The following is a 22,677-nucleotide window of genomic DNA, read 5'->3' on the forward strand; positions in this document are numbered from 1 at the left end:
ATCTTTGAATTGACAGGACAATATGGTTCAATGTCTTCCAGTTTATTTATACTGTCTTTGTTTGTTCAATTAAATAAATTACCAACTCTTTCCTTTTAATTTGGTCATTAAAGATGCGCCGAGGTTCCATTTCTTTACTATTCACATGTCGAACTCACAATTGAACTGTGAAACGTAGTGTCTTCCGGGTCAGACTGAACTTTAAAATTCAGACCGTTAAGAACTTGCCGCTATCCCTTACGGCAGGGGTTCCCTAACTGGGATGCATGAATACCCAGAGGGTGCGTGAGTCCATCCCAGGGGGTTCGTGAGACGTTTCGGAAAGTCAATAGAGTACTTTTTGTTGAACTAAAATCTGTTATATCATATCATTTAGTAATGTACACAAGTCGTACCTGTCGACATACCCTTTTCGCGTTCCATAAGCATATGTTGCCATCGTAGTACAGTGCATGTGATAAATAAATGAATTATGAAACAGACACAAGCCGCATGACGTTGGTGAAGTTGGTGTATGCATGACAGTACGTCCGATAAAGAGCTGAGAAAGTAACTGAAAGGTTGGCCAAAGTATAACAAAAAGTAAAAAAGCAAGGCGAGCATAAATTCAAGCTGGAAAATTGTTGTTGAGTGACAACATCCAGTCACTATCCTGTTTTAACATGATATACCAGTTCAATATTACACTATGAACTGTTATGCGTATTATAGTATAATAATGACTCAGATCGTGTCTCGAAAAGTTGTGGGTTTGTGGACAACTCTGACATCCACAGGGGGTGCGTTGGGGGAAAAAGTTAGGGAAACCCTGCTTTACGGTCACTCTCCCTCAGCCCTCTATATATATGTACGCGATAACACAGGGTAGGGAACAGACTGTGATTCCCGACGGGACGAAGGCTGCGTATTATTGCAAATTTCGATTCATGGAGATTATATGGAAAACACCAAAAATAGCCTATAAGTATACCTCAGAATGCACCATTTCGCATCTATTTTTTTATTTAAATTTTGGGCTAAGGGGTGGGAGCGAGGGGTTGGGTGGGTGAGGGAGGGAAGAATTGGGGGGAACGGACCAATTACGTAAGAGTCGGCTTCGATGACCTCATGGCCACAACCTATCTGTTGGAAAATCCAGGATCCTCCCCTGACCGACTAATGATTACCAAAGAAAGTTTCTTTCTATTAAATCTTAAATAATCAACATAAGTACGCTTTTAGTTTAACGTCTGATTGGTCTACTTGTGTTGCGAATGAAATACAAAATGTAGAAATTAACATGGATAAGGTTGATCGAGGGAAAGGCTCGAAAATCTCGTAGGTATCAGGTAGCTAAGGGTTTCGCGTTCATGTTGATCAGTTTTTTATCCTTCTTCTGGCTCTTCTACTTCCTTTCTGTTTATAAGTTAAAGGTTAGTAACACACACACACAAAACCAGAACAAATTCATGTTGCTTTAAAAATTAACGTTTTCTTTCCAATTTTTTTTTATTGCTATTCAGAAACGGTACATAAGAATTGAATGCAAATTTCACCACAATGCTTAGATTATGTTCCTCTTTAACATATCAAAACGAAATTTTGACCTGGATTATTCTTTTAATCTGCCCGACGTAAGCATCTTAACTTATTGTTAGTGAATGGTAATTTTGTGGTGGCGCACTACTTTAAACTAATTAAAGTTATTTTCATGTAAAAGTAAAAGGAGCCTACCAAGGTGGATTACGTACCGGTGTACTGGTTACTTCTACAACTACTTTCATACGGGTGGGGCAGGAGGAGATTGAGGGGATCCGAGTAAATATAGACACGATAAGGGTGATATCAGTAAACCCTTCTCATCTAACATACATGCACCGAAGCCAATGATTTTATTGATTGCTTACTTATCTCTTAACTTGTTGAGCATATTAATTAGATTTCTGCCAAGTTCGATTACAAATCGGAGTAGCGTCCTCTAATTTTTCATGTTAGTGTCGATGGCGCTCGACACTATCCAAATTCAGAGAAACGGTAGGCTATAATATTCTCAACCATAACAAAATTATTTAATAACTTCCTGAGATCATTTGAAATGTCATCGAAATAATATAGCTAAGAACTAAAAGACCTGTGATGAATGAAAATGAAAAGCATTTCAAGTAGCAGCCTAGGCATTTCACTGTGGCTTGACGAAATGATGGCGCTATAACATTAAAGGACTTTGATTGGATTATTGTAAAAATTCGACGACTGTTGTTAGCCAAAAAATCTGACATAAATGCCAGAAATACCGTCAACTTCACAACTTAAGGTAATTAAAGGATGGTGTGGGAGAGGGGGTTAGGAGCAGGGTCTCCTTTTCCTGGATGAAAACTATTTATATGTTCAATATTATAAGGCAGTGTTTGAGCATTAAAGATAACCTTGTGTGTGAGAGGGGTGGAGGGGAGGGGGGTGGGGGTAAAAACAGATGTTTTGTTCTAAAATTTCGAAATAAGATGACGAATGTATCTGAGAATTTATAAATTGAAGGAATTCCCTTATGCTTATGATTACTTATCATCATTAATTACTCTTGAATATTATGAAACTGATAATGACCAGAAAGCCAATCAAAACCTTCGAATGATGGATTGCAAATCCAGCACCAGTCCATTGTTGAGGTTCTGCAGAATAAACGTGTAAAACAGCAAAATTAGATTATTTTTAGATCTATAGTTATTCTAGTAGCTCAGTTACGAAATGGTAACATTACATGAGATCATTAGATCAGGGTTGTCCAACCTACGGGCCGCGGGCCACAGTGCGGCCCGCCGCAAGGTCCCGTCCGCCCCGCCAACCTCATTAATTTACAAATGTACTTTTACCCAGGAATTCTTCCTTGATAAATTTGAGAGATCATTATATCTCAATATGAAGATTGTTTTATACAGATCAGAAGGCTTGTGAAGTGTCATTTCCTGCAATCTGGGGATCTTTTGGACGATTTTTTTTCTTGCACGCCACGCGCCAACCTACGGTGGCGCTCCGCTTGTATAGTAACTTAATTTCCCATACCCCCTAACAGACCCCTAGCGGGGCCACTGAAATTTGCCGCTCTGGCACGAAACCCTGGATATGCCACAGGAGCTTGTAGGCTCATGCGGCCCCTCCTTTATCATAATCATTCGAGGTGGCCCTCCTCATCAAAAGGTTGGACAACCCTGTGTTAGATAATCATTTATATGTCATTCCGTATCATGAATTTCATTACGTTTGAAATTATTTCTCTTCACAATTTCACATCTCGGAAAGTAAAAACAAAAGTAGAAGATATTTCACGTGCACTAACATGTAGCTCCTTGTAACAGTAGATACTAACCTGCTGGAGTCCAGTTGGGAACTCCATCCCATCCCAGAGTTTCGCCTTGGTTTTCTACCTCTAACCAGTCAATAAGAGGTTGGAAGTACTCCACAAGTGGAAGGGCTGACATTTCTCTTTGCCCTGTTATGGCTTCCATAGCATCAGGCCATGGTTTGCTACTGCCAGTCTTCAGCATATCCCTATATCATTACAGATAGTTTTAAATATAATAAATACAAAAGTATATATGTATCTGCCAATTAACAAGTAAATATAATAAACAAAGTAGGTTGAGACACACACAAAAAGAGGATCATATGCATATGTATTTTGTCACTGATTATTCATAGTCTATAATGTTTATTCAGTAGTCTTTTTTATCAGTTAGAAATGTCCGTATAGTACTCTGATGACCTTGTTGTTGTTTTTTGAAACAGAAGTGAAAACAAATGAAATGCTATGGGCGCCATCTTGTGATTCACTATTGAAAGAAGTCTCGGGAAGCATTAAGGTGACGATTTTTGAATAATAATAATATAATCCGCTTCAGAAAATTGTTACTTCCTAATACAGAATGGTGTATCATATACATTTTTTGTTATTTTGAGAGGAATCAAAGAGATCTTCAAATGGTCTGAAAATCAAGCGACAAATGTCCAGAAAATGAATATAAAACCGGATATCTTTACAAGAAATAAAATGTTGTATACAGTTGATTTGTAGTTCATCTTTTCTATATCAGAGCATTCACGCTTCTTGCACGCTTTGTGCACGCAGGTCACCTTGGTGATGACATGAGTCCGTACCTATATTCAAAATATATCACGCTATGTACCAGTAAAATAAAAATCAGGGTATTTGTTTTTATAGTATACTATTTGTACACGCAACAGCATAGAACATAAATAATACTAGAGGTACGTATTACAAATCAGTAGTGTAAGTTTCTAAGCATTTTAGACTTTACAATCCAAAACAAAGATACAAACACACACACACACGCACGCATATATATATATATATATATATATATATATATATATATATATATGCGTGCGTGCGTGTGTGTATATATATATATATATATATTTATATATATATATATATATATATATATATGCGTGCGTGCGTGTGTGTATATATATATATATATATATATATATATATATATATATATATAAATCCTGCAAGTCTGTCTCCGATTTCGTCCAAAGAATATAGAACACGCAACCGTTGACATAACAAAAAGGTTTTGCTATAGAAAATGCCTCTATATGTTTATATAAATTCATACGAAAGTTCCAGTTCATGGCATTGTTAATTTGGCAAAGTCACATGGTACATCTATATAGCAGTGACCCACCATCATGCAATGGTAGTTCTCTGTGTTAGTAAATTTGGTTCATTTACTTACCCAAGGAGTTTCCCGGCTTCCATTGATTCATATATGTCACATTTATACAGAGGACCAGTACGTCCAGCTGCATCACAAAGAGATTTGTGGAATTGGAACTGGATAACAAAACTAATGAAATATCTGAAATGTGAAGGGAGAGTAAACAAATTGTGTTCATGAAATCTTGTACTGGTTTTGGTCCTTTGGACTTTATTTTGATCAATTTATTCCGTTAGGTTTTGATTGATTTGAACGGTGCCTTTTTACTTTCTTCAATGTATTATACTATAGAAATAATATTGCTTGATATTGTTATCCATATCTTTTCATTTCATCTATATGATATTAATATATAAGAGGTAAACAGGTTATCATATCATAATAAACTTACGAGGTGTTATAACCTCCATTTCAAGGGAACTTTGTTTACAACCTTCGTATTGCTAAAGTGCGATGTTTTTTAGTAATATATGGTATCAAATGTTGACACAAAATGGTGCCGGTAAGGTGGTTAGGGAGGGAATAAATTTGCTTACCTTATGTAAGGCACATCTGCGGGGATATGATACTTTGCTGCAGGGTCAAAGTCAGTTTCTGTTCTTGTGGTCGGTGGAATAATACCCTGGTAGTCAAGCCTAAGAAGAGAGGTATACAGGATGATATGAAAATATATTCGTAACGTTATTTGAAATATCGACAGACTCATTAAAGAGTATGGTTCTCTATAAACTAGGGTGTCATTAAAGTCCGGCGAATGGGCAAGGGGCGGGGTACTGACATTGTCACCATCAAAAAAAACTATGATTGTCCAGACAAACCGCGCGTATGGAAAGCCGTTTTAACATTTAATAAGGAATTTCAGATATCTCGAAATAATTTCAGATATCTCAAATTAAATTACAGATATCTCCAATTTATTTAAGATATCTACAAATAATTTCAGATATCTCAAATTAAATTACAGATATCTTCAATTTATTTAAGATATCTACAAATAATTGCAGATATCTTAAAATCAATTGCAGATATCTCAAAATACCAGAGAATTTCAGATATCTGAAATTGAATTCGAAATATCTGAAACTGAATTCGAGATATCTGAAATTGAATTTGAGATATCTGAAATTGAATTCAAGATATTTGAAATTGAATTCGAGATATCTGAAATTCTATTTCAGATATCTGAAATATAATTTTAGATATCTAAAATTAAAGGCAATTTAAGATATCTAAAATTCCCGATTAAATGTTAAAATGGCTTTCCATACGCGCGAACACGCGATCATGATGGAGTCGAAAAGACGAGTAAACCGTATCGGATTACCTTACCGACAAGTTGATTAATTTTCTCGACAAACCGAAAGCTTTTCCCCGATAACGGGATCTATTACTCAACCCCACCCATAAAAGTGGAAAGGGGCGTATCGAGTAATTCCAGACGATTTTGTAATAGAATATAATATATTTCTCCTCAAAACATCTATTCAAGAGGTGCAAATATTCCCCCCCCCCATTAATTGCCCATCATGTCGGCACCCAAGGTGACCACAAAATATGAGGAAAATATAATACTAGGTATTTAAACTTTGAAACAACTTCAGGATTCACATGAATCGTCCAATTCCCAGCTGCCTTCCATCCATATTCGCTCCACCGCAAAATATTCATAGAAAAGTCTACTGTTTGTGAAGTTGTATATATAATATGCACAGGAAATGCGTTGTCTTGTTTATAGAAATGCATTTTCGTGTATCGTGCGCCTAGTGCGCCATCAGTCCTGAAATCGGCAGATGTCAAATTAAATTGAAAATGTTATATATGGTTGTTACTAGTTACCCGTTGTAGGAGGAAAGACCTTATATCAAATTACGTTGTGTCATCATCTTTCACAGTTTGGTATTGTGGTTGTAAAAAAAATCGAAAACAACAAAATGAATGAAGTCAAAACCTGAGCTTCCACCAGTCTCGGTTATAGTTTTCCGGCAAGGTGGTACCATCAAAAATGTCCCATCTCCACAGGTCCATGAGATAACCGAATGGAAGGAACGCTATCTTATCCAAGGCAACGCTCATCAAGTAGTTGATATCGGCTTCTATAAATAAGATAGATAGCATTTATGCAGGTACATACAATTCATCACCCAAGCCGAAAAGGTGTGAGCTTATATTTGTTCTTAACGTGTAGCATATTATGCATTTATATGCCAGGGTGTTATAACACACTAACAAGTGTTATGTTTTAGAGCTAGATATGTTAAAGATACAATACAGAAAATCGTAGTGGTATTATACATTTTTTATTTATTTATTTTTATTTATTTTTATTTATTTTTATTTTTATTTTTATATAATATAAAATATTTTTATATTTTATATATTTTTATATTTATATATATATATATATATATTTTTAACACAGGCCGCAATAAAATGTGCCTCTAGCATAACACGTGTTATCATGTTATAACACAGATGCATATAAATGCGCAATATATTCAAGTCGAAAACGCTATAAGCAACTGTACAATTCGGTTCGGGTGAATTCATGGTGTATATACCAACAGTGCAAGGATGCTATGTGCAGAGTCAGTAAATATAGTTTCTGTATATAGCATGGGGGGGGGGGGGGATACACAGGGGCTAGAACCACTGAGCAGGAGCAAATTAAGGGGAGCAGGAAATCTGAAGGGAGGTTGGGAAAAATAAGGTATAACAAATACTGTAGTCTCTTTATCACAATACACTTCAGGAAAAGAGTGCAAAATGGGTCCCGGTCCCTGTGACATAATTGTCTCACGGGGCACGCGGACCTGACTTCCGGTGCCATTGCCCGACATACCGTAGTGCCACATAGTGCCACAAATTTCCACAAAATTATCTCTGGGATACATTTAGTGTATCGGAAGCGTTTCTTAGTTTTGGTACACCTTTTTGAAAGAATGGCACAACTCTCAAAAAAGAACTACAAACATAGTTGTCTGGGTTTCCCTATACTGCTGTATTACTTTACCTTGATTTTTCTTCTTTCCTTGTCATTTTACGTTAAACATCATATGAACATTCCTTAAATAATTCAGAAAAAAAGACGTTCCCTAGCCACTGGTCATGAATACGAAATATGAATAACATGTAAATATGAAAGTTATGAATAAATAAGAATTATTAACAATTCTTAGTAACCGAAAAACTGTATTCCCCCCCCCCCCCCCTTTTTCGTTTGAGAAACAGATCTTCTCGAGTATACATCATTAGAATGACACTTATGAGTATAGTAAAAGGAAAGACTCCAATGAATGGGTACTTGAGAACCCGATTCACACAGATATTAAAACACCACTACTGTAAATCTGACTTTTTTCACTCTAAACGAACTACATGAGATCTGTAATCACAACAACTGTATCAATGAAAGCTAAAATGTAAATGTAACGACTGTCTTCTGATCTCATTTTGCAAAGACTCTCGCCAGTCGCAGGCAACCTTACGAACCATACTCATAGGCGTAGTAGGCGGGGAGCGGGGGGATGCAGCCACCCCCCTAATCAAAAATTTTGTAGAAATTCGGGCAATATGCTGAGAATTTTTCGGGCACCTATACTGAAAGAAAAATATATTGCTATGTGTTTTTCAATGGATAAACTGATATCGTTATTATCATTATTATTGTAACGACTTTCCCAATAATTCTAACCAATATGGAAGGGTAATAACACGGCAAATGATTGTATGTAATAACTAGTCCATTCCTTTAGATATGCACATTAACATATGTTGAACGCGCGAAGAGCGCGCGAAAAATTTTGGTAATATATTTCTGACAAGTTGTTACAGCCCCCCTTCCCCCCTCCCAAAATCAAATTATTGAGCTCCAACGCCTATGACCATACTTGATACATTGGTTGAGTCATACACATGCATACATCCTCAGTTCATACTGTGATCCAAATTGCACATCCTTCAGATTTTTCAAAACGACCCAGTTTTCACTTGTGGTACAAAATGATAACGATAACAATAGTTACTCGCTTTCTCTGTCTGTATATCGGGTGCACCATTGATAGCAGTGGCGTAGGAAGGTACTTTTGAGTGGGGGGGGGGCTGAAGACTGATGGCCAGCCTGGGGGAGGGGTCTAAGGGGAGGGGGTGTCCCCCTCCCCTTTGGAATTTTTTTGCATTTCCAGGTGGCCTCAGATGCAATTTGGTGCAATTTAGCACACTTCAACACCCATTCCATTTTGTAAACTTAATTTTGTATTTTCACCTGGCCTTAGATGCAATTTGGTGCTCCAAATGAGATTTTTTTTCTCATTTGGAAATGAAAAAGGGGTTTTCTGACTTGCGAACTGGGGGGGGGGCGGAATGATACTTCCGCCCCTCCACATTTTCACTGGGGGGGCTGGCGCAGAGCTATCCTTACCATCATCTTCTGCAATTTCGTCCAAGAGGTCGACGGCTTGTAGATGGACTGGTGTTGATACAGAAAGCGCTAAGACGTCTCCGACCGCCTCATGGAAACCAGGATTTGCCCCATCTCTGTACACGACTGGTTGGTCCTTGTATTGAAGGAAATATTCCACGTGACCCATTTCATGATGGATGGTGATGAAATCATCCATTGTTAAATCGGTGCACTGTTTGATTCTACAGAAACAAAGACAGTTATTTCACATTTTACGATTAATTCCTTTATCCCGCTAATTTCAACTTTTGACACCACTTTATCCCAAAGAAAGAGACTGAATTTGATAACAAACGGTTAAACTTGTCCATCAACTGTGCAACATTTTTTGCTGACCTTTATACATCTATACCTACAATTCTGGCAGACTTGCCCAAAGTGAGTACACTTGTAGACTTAACTAAAGTCTGTTGTTTGGTAAAAGTGCCTAACGTCAATAGGCTGATAGACTTGCTTAAAGTCTACAGTTTTGATAAGACTTACCCGAAAGTCTGTAAGCTGGTAGACTTGCATAAATCCACAATTTTGATTGACTTACCTAAAGTCTGTAGGCTGATGCAAACTTACCATAAAGTCTGCACGCTGGTAAAGGCTTACCTAAAGCCAATACGCTGATATAGACCTGCCTAAAGTATACAGTTTTGATAGACTTACCCTAAAGGAGGTAGGCTGATACAGACTTACCCTAAAGTATGTAGGCTGATACAGACTTACCCTAAAGTCTGTAGGCTGATACAGACTTACCCTACAGTCTGTAGGCTGATACAGACTTACCCTAAAGGAGGTAGGCTGATACAGACTTACCCTAAAGTCTGTAGGCTGATACAGACTTACCCTAAAGTCTGTAGGCTGATACAGACTTACCCTAAAGGAGGTAGGCTGATACAGACTTACCCTAAAGTCTGTAGACTGATACAGACTTACCCTACAGTCTGTAGGCTGATACAGACTTACCCTAAAGGAGGTAGGCTGATACAGACTTACCCTAAAGTCTGTAGGCTGATACAGACTTACCCTACAGTCTGTAGGCTGATACAGACTTACCCTAAAGGAGGTAGGCTGATACAGACTTACCCTAAAGTCTGTAGGCTGATACAGACTTACCCTAAAGTCTGTAGGCTGATACAGACTTACCCTAAAGGAGGTAGGCTGATACAGACTTACCCTAAAGTCTGTAGACTGATACAGACTTACCCTACAGTCTGTAGGCTGATACAGACTTACCCTAAAGGAGGTAGGCTGATACAGACTTACCCTAAAGTCTGTAGGCTGATACAGACTTACCCTAAAGGAGGTAGGCTGATACAGACTTACCCTAAAGTCTGTAGGCTGATACAGACTTACCCTAAAGTCTGTAGGCTGATACAGACTTACCCTAAAGGAGGTAGGCTGATACAGACGTATACCCTACAGTCTGTAGGCTGATAAAGACTTACCCTAAAGGAGGTAGGCTGATACAGACTTACCCTAAAAGTATGTAGGCTGTTAGACTTGCCTAAAATCTGTAGGCTGATAGACTTGCCTAAAGTCTGTAGGCTGATAGACTTGCCTAAAGTCTGTAGGCTGGTAGACTTGCCTAAAGTCTGTAGGCTGATAGACTTGCCTTACAGTCTGTAGGCTGATAGACTTGCCTAAAGTCTGTAGGCTGATAGACTTGCCTAAAGTCTGTAGGCTGATAGACTTGCCTTACAGTCTGTAGGCTGATAGACTTGCCTAAAGTCTGTAGGCTGATAGACTTGCCTAAAGTCTACAGTTTTGATAAGACTTACCCTAAAGTCTGTAGGCTGATACAGACTTACCCTTAAGTCTCTAGGCTGATACAGACTTACCCTTAAGTCTGTAGGCTGATACAGACTTATCCTAAAGTCTGTTGTAGGCTGGTGAAGACTTACATAAAGTCAACAGGCTGGTAGACTTGCTTAAAGTCTATATTTTCGATAGATCATTACCTAAAGTCTACTTGGTTAAGGAAGTCCCACGCAGATGCATGGCACACGACTGTTCTTCCATCGGTAGGTTTTTCGATGAGAGATTTATTCCAGAATTCTTCAGGCATTTCGATGAGACCGAGGGATTTGAAGAATTCATCGGATACTTGAAACATTTGTAATGGCGTATATCCCTGTTGTGAAGAAGAAACTCATAGTTTCATGTCATTTCATTACTAACTTATTTTCTCGATGTTACGTAACAGGTGGTAGGATACTCAGGGTATACCTTAATAATGTCTCCAACTCAAACTGTAGCACAGTTCAATTATTTTATTATAATATTGTATAACATCGTCAATTCTACGAAAATTCATTTGAAAAAGAATGTATATTTTATGAACTTAATATAATAATTCATTATCGCACTAAGTTAAATATGCATCTCATCATTAAAAATACTTCTTGATCATTTTTTCTTAATCAAGAGTCATGAGAATACTGGTTATCATTTATTTACCTTGGAAACAAGGTTCGGTGTGATGTCAACAGAAGGTTTTCCTGGAAAAGGTTCAACCAGATCAAGTAAACCTGACCATGACTGTGCCCACATGTTACCTGGAAACAATAATAAAATACCAAATACAAAACTAATAAAAACAATACAATAACAACAATAGTAAAGATATTGTAACATAGACCTATTTCGAATAGGCAGCACGCACCACGTTATGTGTCTGTTCAATATGTGATCCATATAAAAGCCCATGGCGCTCCCTACCTCTCTCCACCTCTCCCTCTCCACCTCACTCTCACATACACATGAGCTATTGACAATAATATTGACGAAGAACTAGATGGTTGGCTGGATGGCTGGATGGATTAATGGATGGATTAAAGGATGGATGGATGGATTGATGGATATAATGATGGTTGGATGGATGGATTGATGGATGGATGGATGGATGGATGAATGGACGGATGGATGGATAGATGGTTGGATGAATGGATGGATAGAATGATGGATGGATGGGTGATTGGATGGATGATTGGATGAACGGATGGACGGATGGATGGTTGGACGGGTGGACGGAATGACGAACGGATGGATGGATGGATGGATGGATGGGTGGATGGATGGATGGATGGATGGATGGATGGATGGATGGATGGATGGATGGATGGATGGATGGATGGATGGATGGATGGATGGATGGATGGATGGATGGATGGATGGATGGATGGATGGATGGATGGATGGATGGATGGATGGATGGATGGATGGATGGATGGATGGATGGATGGATGGATGGATGGATGGATGGATGGATGGATGGATGGATGGATGGATGGATGGATGGATGGATGGATGGATGGATGGATGGATGGATGGATGGATGGATGGATGGATGAATGGATGGATGGATGGATGAATGGATGGATGGACGGACGGATAGATGGACGGATGGATGAACGGATGAACGGATGGATGGATGGATGAATGGATGGATGGACGCATGAATGGATGGCCATAGCCCACACGTTTAGCGAAAGGTTTTCGATGAGTTGTTGGGATTTGAACATTGCATGTTTTGTTGCACCTTAGGGTACACAAGCATACAAATAATTCAGTCCTATACTACCACAACTTACAATCATATGTTCTTTTTCTTCTCCTTCTCACACTTTGATTGAGTTGTACCTTGTTTGAGCTGAATTCTTTGGAAAATCCCACCTATTTGATTTGTTTCCCCTTTTCTTTCGCATATTTTGTTTGTGTTTGTGTCTGGTTATTGCACACTCAGCTTACAGTTTCAGATTCCTTGCTCTAAGATCGTAATATTTGCTTACCAAGTAAATGTGCTGGGATTGGACCTTCTAAGTTAATATAATCCGATCCATATAAATCGTACAACTTTCTACGGACGTAGGCGTGAAGATTCTGGTACAGCGGTTGTAGCTGATTGTAGAGAGTCTCAACTTGTTGCCGTAGATCAGGTGTTTCATACCAGGATCTCCAGTAAGCACCACAGTCAGGTTGATCTATTGGTGTCATAGAAAAGAGTATCATCAGTTACAGAGGATATAAATACATAAAAACATATATATAACATATATATATATATATATAACATATATATATATATATAGATATATAAATATAGATATATATATATATTTATATATATATATATATATATATATATATATATATATATATATATATATACCATCTCCGTATAAGTTAACACTGTGACAAGTGTCTGGTCACTTCCTTGTATATTTTGAAATACGTTATACTCATCCTTCTATAAGAACAAAGAAGTAAATGAATAACTATAAATGTATACTCCCTCGATACTCGTTACCCTGACTAAATCAAATTATAAGTATGTGCTAGGTTTGTTAGGTGTGTTAGGTGGGTTGGGCTGTAATCGACTGATCAAAGATAAAACAATTTTCACGTTATTGTGTTCTACCGAGACAAAGGTTATGACTGAACTAATCAAGAAGAACACAATTGCTGAAAACGTTCGTTAATCATTAGCAAGGATATCTGATTTGAATTCTTCTATACAAGATAGCCGAAGGGGGTATGACTCTGTATCTGAGAACGTGTTTAAACTTCATAAAACACTAACTATGGTTTCTTTTTCATCACTCAGGGCCGATTACCGTACAACGGTTCATTCTTTAGAACACCGTTATGAACAGCAAAGTTTTGAAATAAATGTCAAATTGTAAAATGATTTACTGTCCAGACATTCAATTATACGTTTACTGTACAAAATTGTTTTTCTTTTTTCATTTTATCTCATTTTATTTCATTTCATTTCATTTTATTTCATTGTATTTCATTTTATTTCATTTTGCTTTTGGGTTGGATAACCAAAAATTCAACACGGTTTGATTGTTTCTTAATTTATATTACCACGAATTAGTCTTCGGTGTTGTTTATATATAAGCCAAGCAGATAAATCATCAACTTTTTCAGTTTTAATATTGAATTCTGGTTTTGTCATCATATATTAGAAAATATGGACTGCGTGGATAAGCATACAGACATTTTCGGCAGTCAAATCAACTCAGTTGGGAACTCAACATATACAGAGACTAAGGATTTTGTTGTTGTTTTTTCAGTACAAACAAACCGAGCAATTTATTTTTGGTTTCCTCCACCCTCTTATCCTGAATTGTGACATTCCGTCTGCCAATGTATTAATAGTTAACCCCTTTTTTGGGGGAAGACATCGTTAATGATCCATAAATAATAGGTCTAACCTGTAACAATAATAATATTAATAGATCCAGCTGTGCGAGGAATATGGTCTTAATTGCTATATTTTATAGTAATATAGTTGGGTTATTTTGTCCTTGTCTTTCTCTCTTTGTTATTTTCTTTATATTTATATATAATTTTTTGGTGCAAAATACGATATTTATTATAAAAATCTTTAGTAATAAATACCTCAAAGAAAATGGATGGGCAGTATATGGACGTGCTTCTAAAACTTATTCTTATAGCTGACAATAATCAAACGCAATGGGGAAGGGTTGTATAATTTCTCACCGTTGGCGGCTGCACCTATATTCTTTAATTCCACGTAACGTTCGTAGTCCTCTCTGGCAGGGGCGCCCACTGCATCACGCCATTCATCCCACGCCCAGTACAGTTCATCGTAATTTCGCGAGGTCGCCATGATGCGTGTCAAACCTGTTTAAAGCAGAAATACATTAGCCATATATCGGAAGGAGTGGATGTAGGTGTTAGATACAATACAGTGACCGTGCGGAAGGCGTATTAGTTTACATTCAGTCGGAAAAGAATAAGACCACTCCTTCGACCCAGGAGGCCTAAATGTGCGTTAAATTGAGGGGGGGGGGGGGGAGAAGTGGCACGACAATTACAACTCATCTTTAAATGATTTACCTGGTTCAAGTTCATAACAGTCGTCAGCGGTTAAGCAAACCTGCCCTGATGAATATCTGGTCTCCATCTTAGCCAGGAGAGTGCTCAACTGAAAAGAGAAAGAGTAAATAACTACTTTATTTTGATAATACTTGAGGAAAGCCAAGGAAGGGAAGGGAAACAATTAATAGAGGGATGGAAAGGGGGAGGCGAAGTGGTTGGCCGAAGGGATGAGGGGGGGGGGGGAGCAGAGTGGAGAGTATTTATAAAAAAAATCGTTATATATGAGCACTTACTTCTTCAAATAGTTTATCATCTTCTATGGCGGCATCACCGATGTAAAGTAATTTTTCTAGTTGTCTGTTCGTGTCTTCAGAAAAACCTGTTCTGTTAAATTTCTTAGCTTCTACTTGAAACCCTTTAGCGAAGGCTGCACTCTCAAGACTTGCAGCAATCTTTGAAGAAATGTGAAGATAATCAATACAGTTCGTAATATAACGAACAACGATCAATGTGTGATGATGGCGAATGAGACATTCATTTGCAGACAAAAATAAAAGCAAACTCATCAACCAACCCCTCCCCCCCCCCCCTCCAGCTAGCGAAACACAGGATCCCTGCCTGATGTGAATACGTTTTTGTAATTAATTTTGGAGAAAAACCAAAGCAACCCAAGACTTGTTTACAATTAGTTTCATAGCATATTCCTGGTACAAAACATTTTACTCAATGTAGTTATTTCGTTGATAGACACGTTTTCATACACTGTTATATCTATCTGCTTCTGCAATGGATCAGTGGTAATACGCGAATAGTCCAACAAAAGAACCAACATCTGAGAATGTAAGTCATTTGGTAAATTCAAGACATTTGTAACCAATTATGTAAACGAATTATTATAGACGTTTAAGTTAGAGAGCTGCTTAGTCCTTAAAGATGAATGTAGATGATGCCGTCTGCTGTTCGGACTATAGGATTGTTAAAGTATCTGTAACTCCATTGTTTCATAAGTGTTAAAAACTCAACGAAATTTGTTTGAACTTCAAACACAATCAACAGAGCAGTCACGGATGACATGCAAACGTAGCCGACTAGGTGACATATTTGTAAAAAATTTACATTTTTAAACATGTTTCAAAAAAGTATTATTATTATTTTCTATTTACATTTTTAAAATTTAACTTTTTAAACATGTTACTTCAGGATATAAAAGTCCTTAGGTTTGTTTTGTGTTGCTTCTGAGGAGGAGTCGACATAATGGTCTGTGCGTTAGGCTAAGTAGTCTAGCCACTTTAATTGATGAGCCTATATGATGTTTTTACTAAATAAAGGACTTCCGCTTTGTAGACATAATAATACAACATAGGCTGTGAGTAGTTGTTTTATACCAGCCAACATATGAAAACTAACTTGTGACAATAAGCATTTTGTATAAGCTACGCTTCAAAGGAAGTCACTTCAGGACACAAATAGTCATGGGCCACCCTTTATCATTATGTTAAACTAATCAAGACTTATCACTGATTGAGAATCGACATTTATATATATATGTATATATATATGTATATATATATATATATATATATATATATATATATATATATATATATATAACCCATTGTTTTATCATTATATACTTGGCTTTGACAGGTATACTCTGAGGGACTAAAAAGCAGGGCTATAGTCGAGTCGATATATCACAAGTTCGAGTCTAGGCCAAGTCCACTATGAAGTGAAACAAAACCGATCTTTCCATTACGGTAACAGGAAATTGGCCGGAGGGGACTTTGCGCCCCCCCCCCCGCCACCCGCTCCCATCCCACATTTCAAAGTAAGTGGAGCATAAGCACGTTTCTACACCTATCCTTTTCAAACTATAGGGAATAAAAAAAACGAGTGGCAGCTATCAATCAGGTCAACATTTTCACTCTGTTTTGTTCACCTGTTAAAGTCATAATGTGTTTAATTTGATATTGTTTCTTCAGGAAGATGTTGTTCCATAAGTTACAACTCCCTGCCTTCTCACAGAATTTTGACAAACCGTCGCGGAAGTTTTTAACATTTCATACGATACAGGTTTACATCAGGTTAGTTAAATGACCTTCACCCAATGGTATATATACCTCTCAAACATGAAGTTGTTTTAGGAAGTTGTCAGATACAGGTTGTGCAATGTACTTTGAACTGTGTTGATTAGCTAATCATACTTATCTCACAAAAGGAGACCCTGATTTCAGATCCTAGTGAACCCCATAAGTCCTAAATTTGTTTGACTTTAGTTCCAAACTGTTAGCGGATCTTAGTTGCCATCGAGCATGGGGTTCTGCTTGTATATGGAATTTTAATTTTGTTGTTTGTTTGTTTGTTATCGGGTAGATTGCATAAAGTCACAATACACTTAAACAACTATCCCATATGGTGTGCTTCAACCCCGTTAAATGTCATATAGGGTAAAGTTAACAAGTCTTATGCCTATTTTGTTCACATATCAAACCGTATTGTAGTTTGAAAGTTTTGGTAAACAGGAAATATCATATTTAAAGAAAAGTCATCTAAGATATTGCTGGGCACGGACAGCTAACAACCAGAGTCACACTCAACCCCAGTTCCCAGCAGGCTGCGCAAGTCTAATTAATCTTAATAGTCTCCCTCCGCACTTCCTTCCACAAATCTATAACACTAAAATCAAACCTATATCATTACATACGGCAGTATATGCCTCCCAAAGTTATTCTTAGTATCAAATTTCCAAATTAAACATCATTAATATTAAAGCCCTTAGAATTTGCCTAACATCCCTATAGTTATATTGCTACCAAAAAGCTGCTTGAAGTAGCAAAACACAATATCCCTCTCTTTGACCAACTTATTGTTTCAAACCAAACTTATTTAAAAAAAAGCACTCTTAAAACTCGACCCCTTATTCAAAATCTCCTTTTTAAGTATACATAATTAATAAGGCATATTGAGAAAATAATTTAAATCCTCTCTAGATGAGCTGGACATTTTTGTATTGGGAGGAGGCTGCTGCTCTGGGAGAGGGAGGGGGTGGGTCTGTTTAGGAATCTGGTGGCTAGAGGGCTTCTATTTACTATCTTAGTTCTCCTCCCGGGACCATGTGGTTGCCAGGTCTGGTGCAGCCTCCCAGTATTTAAGCTTCCCTTTGTTAATGTTTTGAATGCTTCCACTCTGTGTATATTTCTTTGTCTTCGTTACCGTTACCGTTGTATGTACGCATTAATATTAAAATAGTCTGTTTTGAAGAAAAAATATGCTAACCTGTCGGAGCCGTGCTTTGCATGTCTCGATCAAGCTTGCCCCCCTAACCCCCTACCCCCCTATCTTCTCCCATGACACTATGAATTTATTATGACATGTCATTTTGGTCCACCAATATAACCTCCGTAAGAATGAAAAACTAAAAACCAAGAGCAGATTCGTAGTGTAGTATATCACATCTGATAAAGAGGGGATTATTTTCATTAAACCTCATTCATCACCTTAATCCTCCTGACAAGAGTGTAGTCTAGTTCTAAAGATTTTTTCTTAATTGAATGTCGTCGCGGTTATGCTTTTTATTTAAATGTCTACAATAATATTTAACCTGTCTGGTGGTAACACACAACTCGACTATCAACTGTAATACACAAACTACACTAAAGAGTGAACACATAATAATTCCCAAATTGAGCGTCTTTTATGTTACATTGAATCAACGTGTTTTAATACTAATATCCTGTCTACGTCATAATCCCTGTGGCTAACTCAGTCAAACATCACTTATATGGGAGTGTTAGGGAGTGTTAGCTCAGTGGTTAACCCCGGTACCTTTCAATCATAAGGTCCCGAGTTCGAGTCACTCCAAGATTAATATTTATGGTCCAGTTACAGAGTTGTTGACAATTGACAATTCATAATCATGGACGTTAAAATATGAAACTAAGAGACTGACTTCGGACAGCTTACGACTTTGATAAAGCCAATGATGGCTTCTTCGCGAGTTTCTGCTTGCAGGAGGATCTAAAATACATACATACACACATACACCCATATGGTGAGTGTGTTATGCAATGTTGCAACATACATATTGTCGGCGTGATTAAAAAAAATGCCAGCTGCACTGGAATTGCTACCCTAATATTTAGTCATAGTTACAATTGTTTACCTTTCAGGCTACTCAAACACATACCCTTTACTCAGGTAATTAACAGTTATTACGTAACAATGAATAATCTAGGGTTCACCATGGAGCTATTAATAGCTCCATACATGGGTTCACTGAAGAGGACCGTGGGCCTTGACAGCTCCATGGAATAAGACTATGGAACGCGAAAAGGGCAAACTTATTTCGTTGCTAAGTATAAAGGCATTGAAGACTCGCCCCAAACAGCGTGCCGCCATCTTTAAAAAGCTAACTTTCCGTTGCTTGCAAGTGAAGTTTTTTCTTGTCGCTACAAAATGCAGACAGTAATGAAACGTGATACCTTGTTTTCTTTAGCTGGACCTGAGATGTCCATCGCTGTATCGTTTGTACACTGTGCTGTGGGTATTGACCGCAGCTGTATGTACTGACTGTACACTGGTGTCTAATTGCCGACGGTAACGAGCTGTGTGTGTATTTTATGGGATCGATGGTGGTGTCTAACACTTCTGTTACACCTCATTCGAAACTAGGTCAGATTACCGGCATTAGACGTTTCTTTTTGCGCGAGTCTTCACACCCGTTAACGTAGGTTTAGACAACGACATAAGTTTAGACAACGAAATAAGTTTGCCCTTTTCGCGTTCCATATTATAAGACACATGCATGCATGCCTACTTATGAATTCTCGAGGTTGGACTTGACCAGAGTAGCATGTGAGTGACCATACCTTATGGTCACCGTGATATCCATATTTATTAGGGTTTTATGAGGGATCCTTTTTCAATTTTAAGCTCGGGTTTTAAGATGTCGGTGCGCAGATAAATGTCAAATTGTTTATGGTCAATCTTCTGTCTTATGTCTGTTGGCTGTGTTACATAAGTTCCTTTTGTAGGGGATGTCGACCAAGAAAGAAGCAGTTTCCAGGGGCAAATTTTTGTTTTCATGGATTTGACCCTAACCTTGCCGGGCCATTCCCTTTAGTCTAGCTTCAAATGATAAAGACATATTTCGAAATTGAGACCATATGTATTAGGAATAGGCAAATTCCAACATTGTGAATACTTTTGACAGTGAGATAAACCAAGGCTTACGCCATATTTCGTTTGCAGGCGAGTTCAAGTTTTTTTTTCTCTTTACAACAAATTTGTACTACTGAAAATGCGCGGTAATCTTTACTTTTAATCACAATTGAGAACATTTTATCTCAAGTTCAAATTTCTTAATATCCTGATAAATTAACTTGTAATACAATAGTTAATTGCCCTACAAATTGCGAGCCGCATTGTCTTGTTTGGTGATAAAGAACGCTGTATTAAGTATTGTTTCTGGTATAATGAACACTCCCTGTCTCTATACCTGGTCAGTATGGTCTCAAGGGCCACATCCCAAGCTTGACCCTTGCACCACTTCACATCACACAAACATATATACTGTGAACCGATACTAAATCTAAGCTTCTTGGTCAGAGTTTACACTGAATTTTTAATTAATAAACCAATGATCCAAGCTTTCGATTTCAATTGGAGTTGTAGTCTATTATCTTACTGACAAATAGGTTCCCATACTCCCCCACCCCCCCCCCCATCAAGTACAGTATATGGATCCGTCGTATGACCCTTATTACTCTTGTGTGCTTGTGCAGTGCTGTTTGCAGTTATGAGCATCATGATAGCAACACATTTAACAATCATTATGTCATCTTACCATGGCCTCCTCGTGCTCTTGAGTAATATCAGTGTTGTAGGTCCAGGAAACCTCGGTAGTCTGCGGGTATATAATTTGTGCCTGTTCGTTGTAGTCGGCCAAGAACATGATTGCCTCCGTTTCGTTGCCATTGTTTCCAGCAATGACTGAAGATGCCACAAGAGGTAGTAGTAAGACTGTCAATAAGTACGCCATCATGACGGTCCGAATATCGTTGTGGTAAATGAGAGCTTCCAAATTAAGGTCTTCTGTTTTCCAAGTTAATCTGATTAATTGCTGCACCACCTTTGTAAACATTTATCGTGGCAGTCAGTCCAAAGGTATAACTGAATGAATTCACACCGCTATCAACAGAACTGTTATGGTAACGGTATCGGAACAATAATCTTTTTTTTAATTTTTTTTTTAGAAAACTATGTAATGAAACTGAAGAAGAAGATGCAGGGTTTCGTGGAAAAAAAAACGAAAGAGAAAAAAAGATGACGTCACAATTGGTCTATCGTAACACACTACAGGGAAGATACCCCGCGCTTGTCAGCTTCCTGTAACAGATTCTTGGTTGACTCATGGAGCTATAAACATGGTTGACTCACTGAGTTAGTGTAGATCAGTGGGTTGACTTCATTTAGAATAGCATTAAACTTTGTCGAGAGGCTGATTTGGTTGTCAGTGTGAAACTGATCCGTGATGATGTCAACTATCTATGTATGTTACTATTCAAACATCACTGATGACTATTTAAGTGAGTAGTATCCGGTCATACGTGTCCTACAGTACGAGATCAACCATGAGACTAATCTATAAAGGAAACTCGTCTGTTACCGCTTTATTCACGAACGGCGTTACCTTGGATGCATGAAAGCATAACACTATATAATATGTCAAGTCCGTGCACATTCACAGGAACATGAAGAGAGTAAGAGGTGGAGGAGAGAGTGTGAGAAAAAAGAATGGCCGCAGGGGATGCACAAATGGTTGATGGAGGTGCCGCGAAATAACTACACAGAGGTTGGCTCGTCAAAATGAAGCCCAAGAGACATTGCAGGCCTATAGTGAAACACCATCTATAGAGTATTCCCTAGGAAAAATATATATAGCAATCCAGTACACACACACGCACGAATATATATATATATATGTGTATGTGTATGTGGGTGTGTATTTATGTGTGGGTGTATGCATGTTTGCATATGTACCCGGATAGATGCGTTTAACAAATATTTTGACGAGGATTGTAAAGAATGTGTGGCTTTGTGTGTCCACCGAATTAGATGCTCAGACATATAAGCCTATATACACGACGACTACTTTGATTCTATAAGTTAAATTTGGACAGAGTGGCGAATAGACTTGAGAGGGATTTGGAGCGTTAAGTGGCTGAGTCCCGTGGTTAATCAGATAAGTCAACTTGTACAGTTCAATGAATTGATTTAACAATGAAGCATGTAGCCTGTGCGATATATACTCTAATAGGACCTAGAAGCGGATCAGGAATTACGTCTTGAGAATGCAACCGACGAATAGGGTTTAGTAGAGGGAGCTGTTGTTAAAAGTGAACAGCGCTTTTGCTGAAGTAATCCCTTTTAGGTACATTCCAAGGAAACCTCCAGGAACTTGTTTCTCTCAAAAGATATATGATTCTGCAGCTATTGCGTATACATGTTACGTTGCTCTATCCAAATGGCTATTACGTAACTGTAGCGAAATCGGAGCCTCCTGCATTATTCTCAATGTAATTCTTTCGCGTTACATATTTCCCAATTGCGCAACGGGTCCCTTGTGACATTTGCAATGTAATCATTTTAGTAACG

The 22,677-nt window shown here is 37.9% G+C and overlaps 1 protein-coding gene across 1 annotated transcript; it reads right to left on the reverse strand.

The window, feature by feature from the left end:
* Nucleotides 1-1,451: 1,451 nt before the first annotated feature.
* Nucleotides 1,452-21,884, reverse strand: LOC139966658 (angiotensin-converting enzyme-like). The gene is made up of 13 exons (XM_071969918.1): nucleotides 20,867-21,884; nucleotides 15,315-15,473; nucleotides 15,040-15,127; nucleotides 14,680-14,823; nucleotides 12,960-13,151; nucleotides 11,629-11,726; nucleotides 11,130-11,302; nucleotides 9,139-9,362; nucleotides 6,670-6,814; nucleotides 5,258-5,356; nucleotides 4,740-4,862; nucleotides 3,344-3,525; nucleotides 1,452-2,648 (listed from the first exon to the last, which is right to left on the reverse strand). Exons 1-13 carry the CDS (start codon nucleotides 21,161-21,163, stop codon nucleotides 2,548-2,550), a joined length of 2,025 nt encoding a protein of 674 aa, XP_071826019.1. The 5' UTR covers nucleotides 21,164-21,884; the 3' UTR covers nucleotides 1,452-2,547.
* Between the last annotated feature and the right edge of the window lie 793 nt (nucleotides 21,885-22,677).

Source organism: Apostichopus japonicus, chromosome 4 (genome assembly GCF_037975245.1).
Source record: "Apostichopus japonicus isolate 1M-3 chromosome 4, ASM3797524v1, whole genome shotgun sequence".
NCBI lineage: Eukaryota > Metazoa > Echinodermata > Holothuroidea > Aspidochirotida > Stichopodidae > Apostichopus > Apostichopus japonicus.

What these genes read in the sequence shown, in the direction of transcription:
- LOC139966658 (XM_071969918.1), bottom strand. Translation starts at nt 21,163, where the DNA reads ATGTTTACAAAGGTGGTGCAGCAATTAATCAGATTAACTTGGAAAACA. An exon ending in CTGTTATGAACTTGAACCAG is followed by an intron (nt 14,824 to 15,039) that starts GTAAATCATTTA and finishes TGCTTTAAACAG; the next exon opens with GTTTGACACGCATCATGGCG. An exon ending in CGAGACTGGTGGAAGCTCAG is followed by an intron (nt 5,357 to 6,669) that starts GTTTTGACTTCA and finishes CTCTCTTCTTAG; the next exon opens with GCTTGACTACCAGGGTATTA.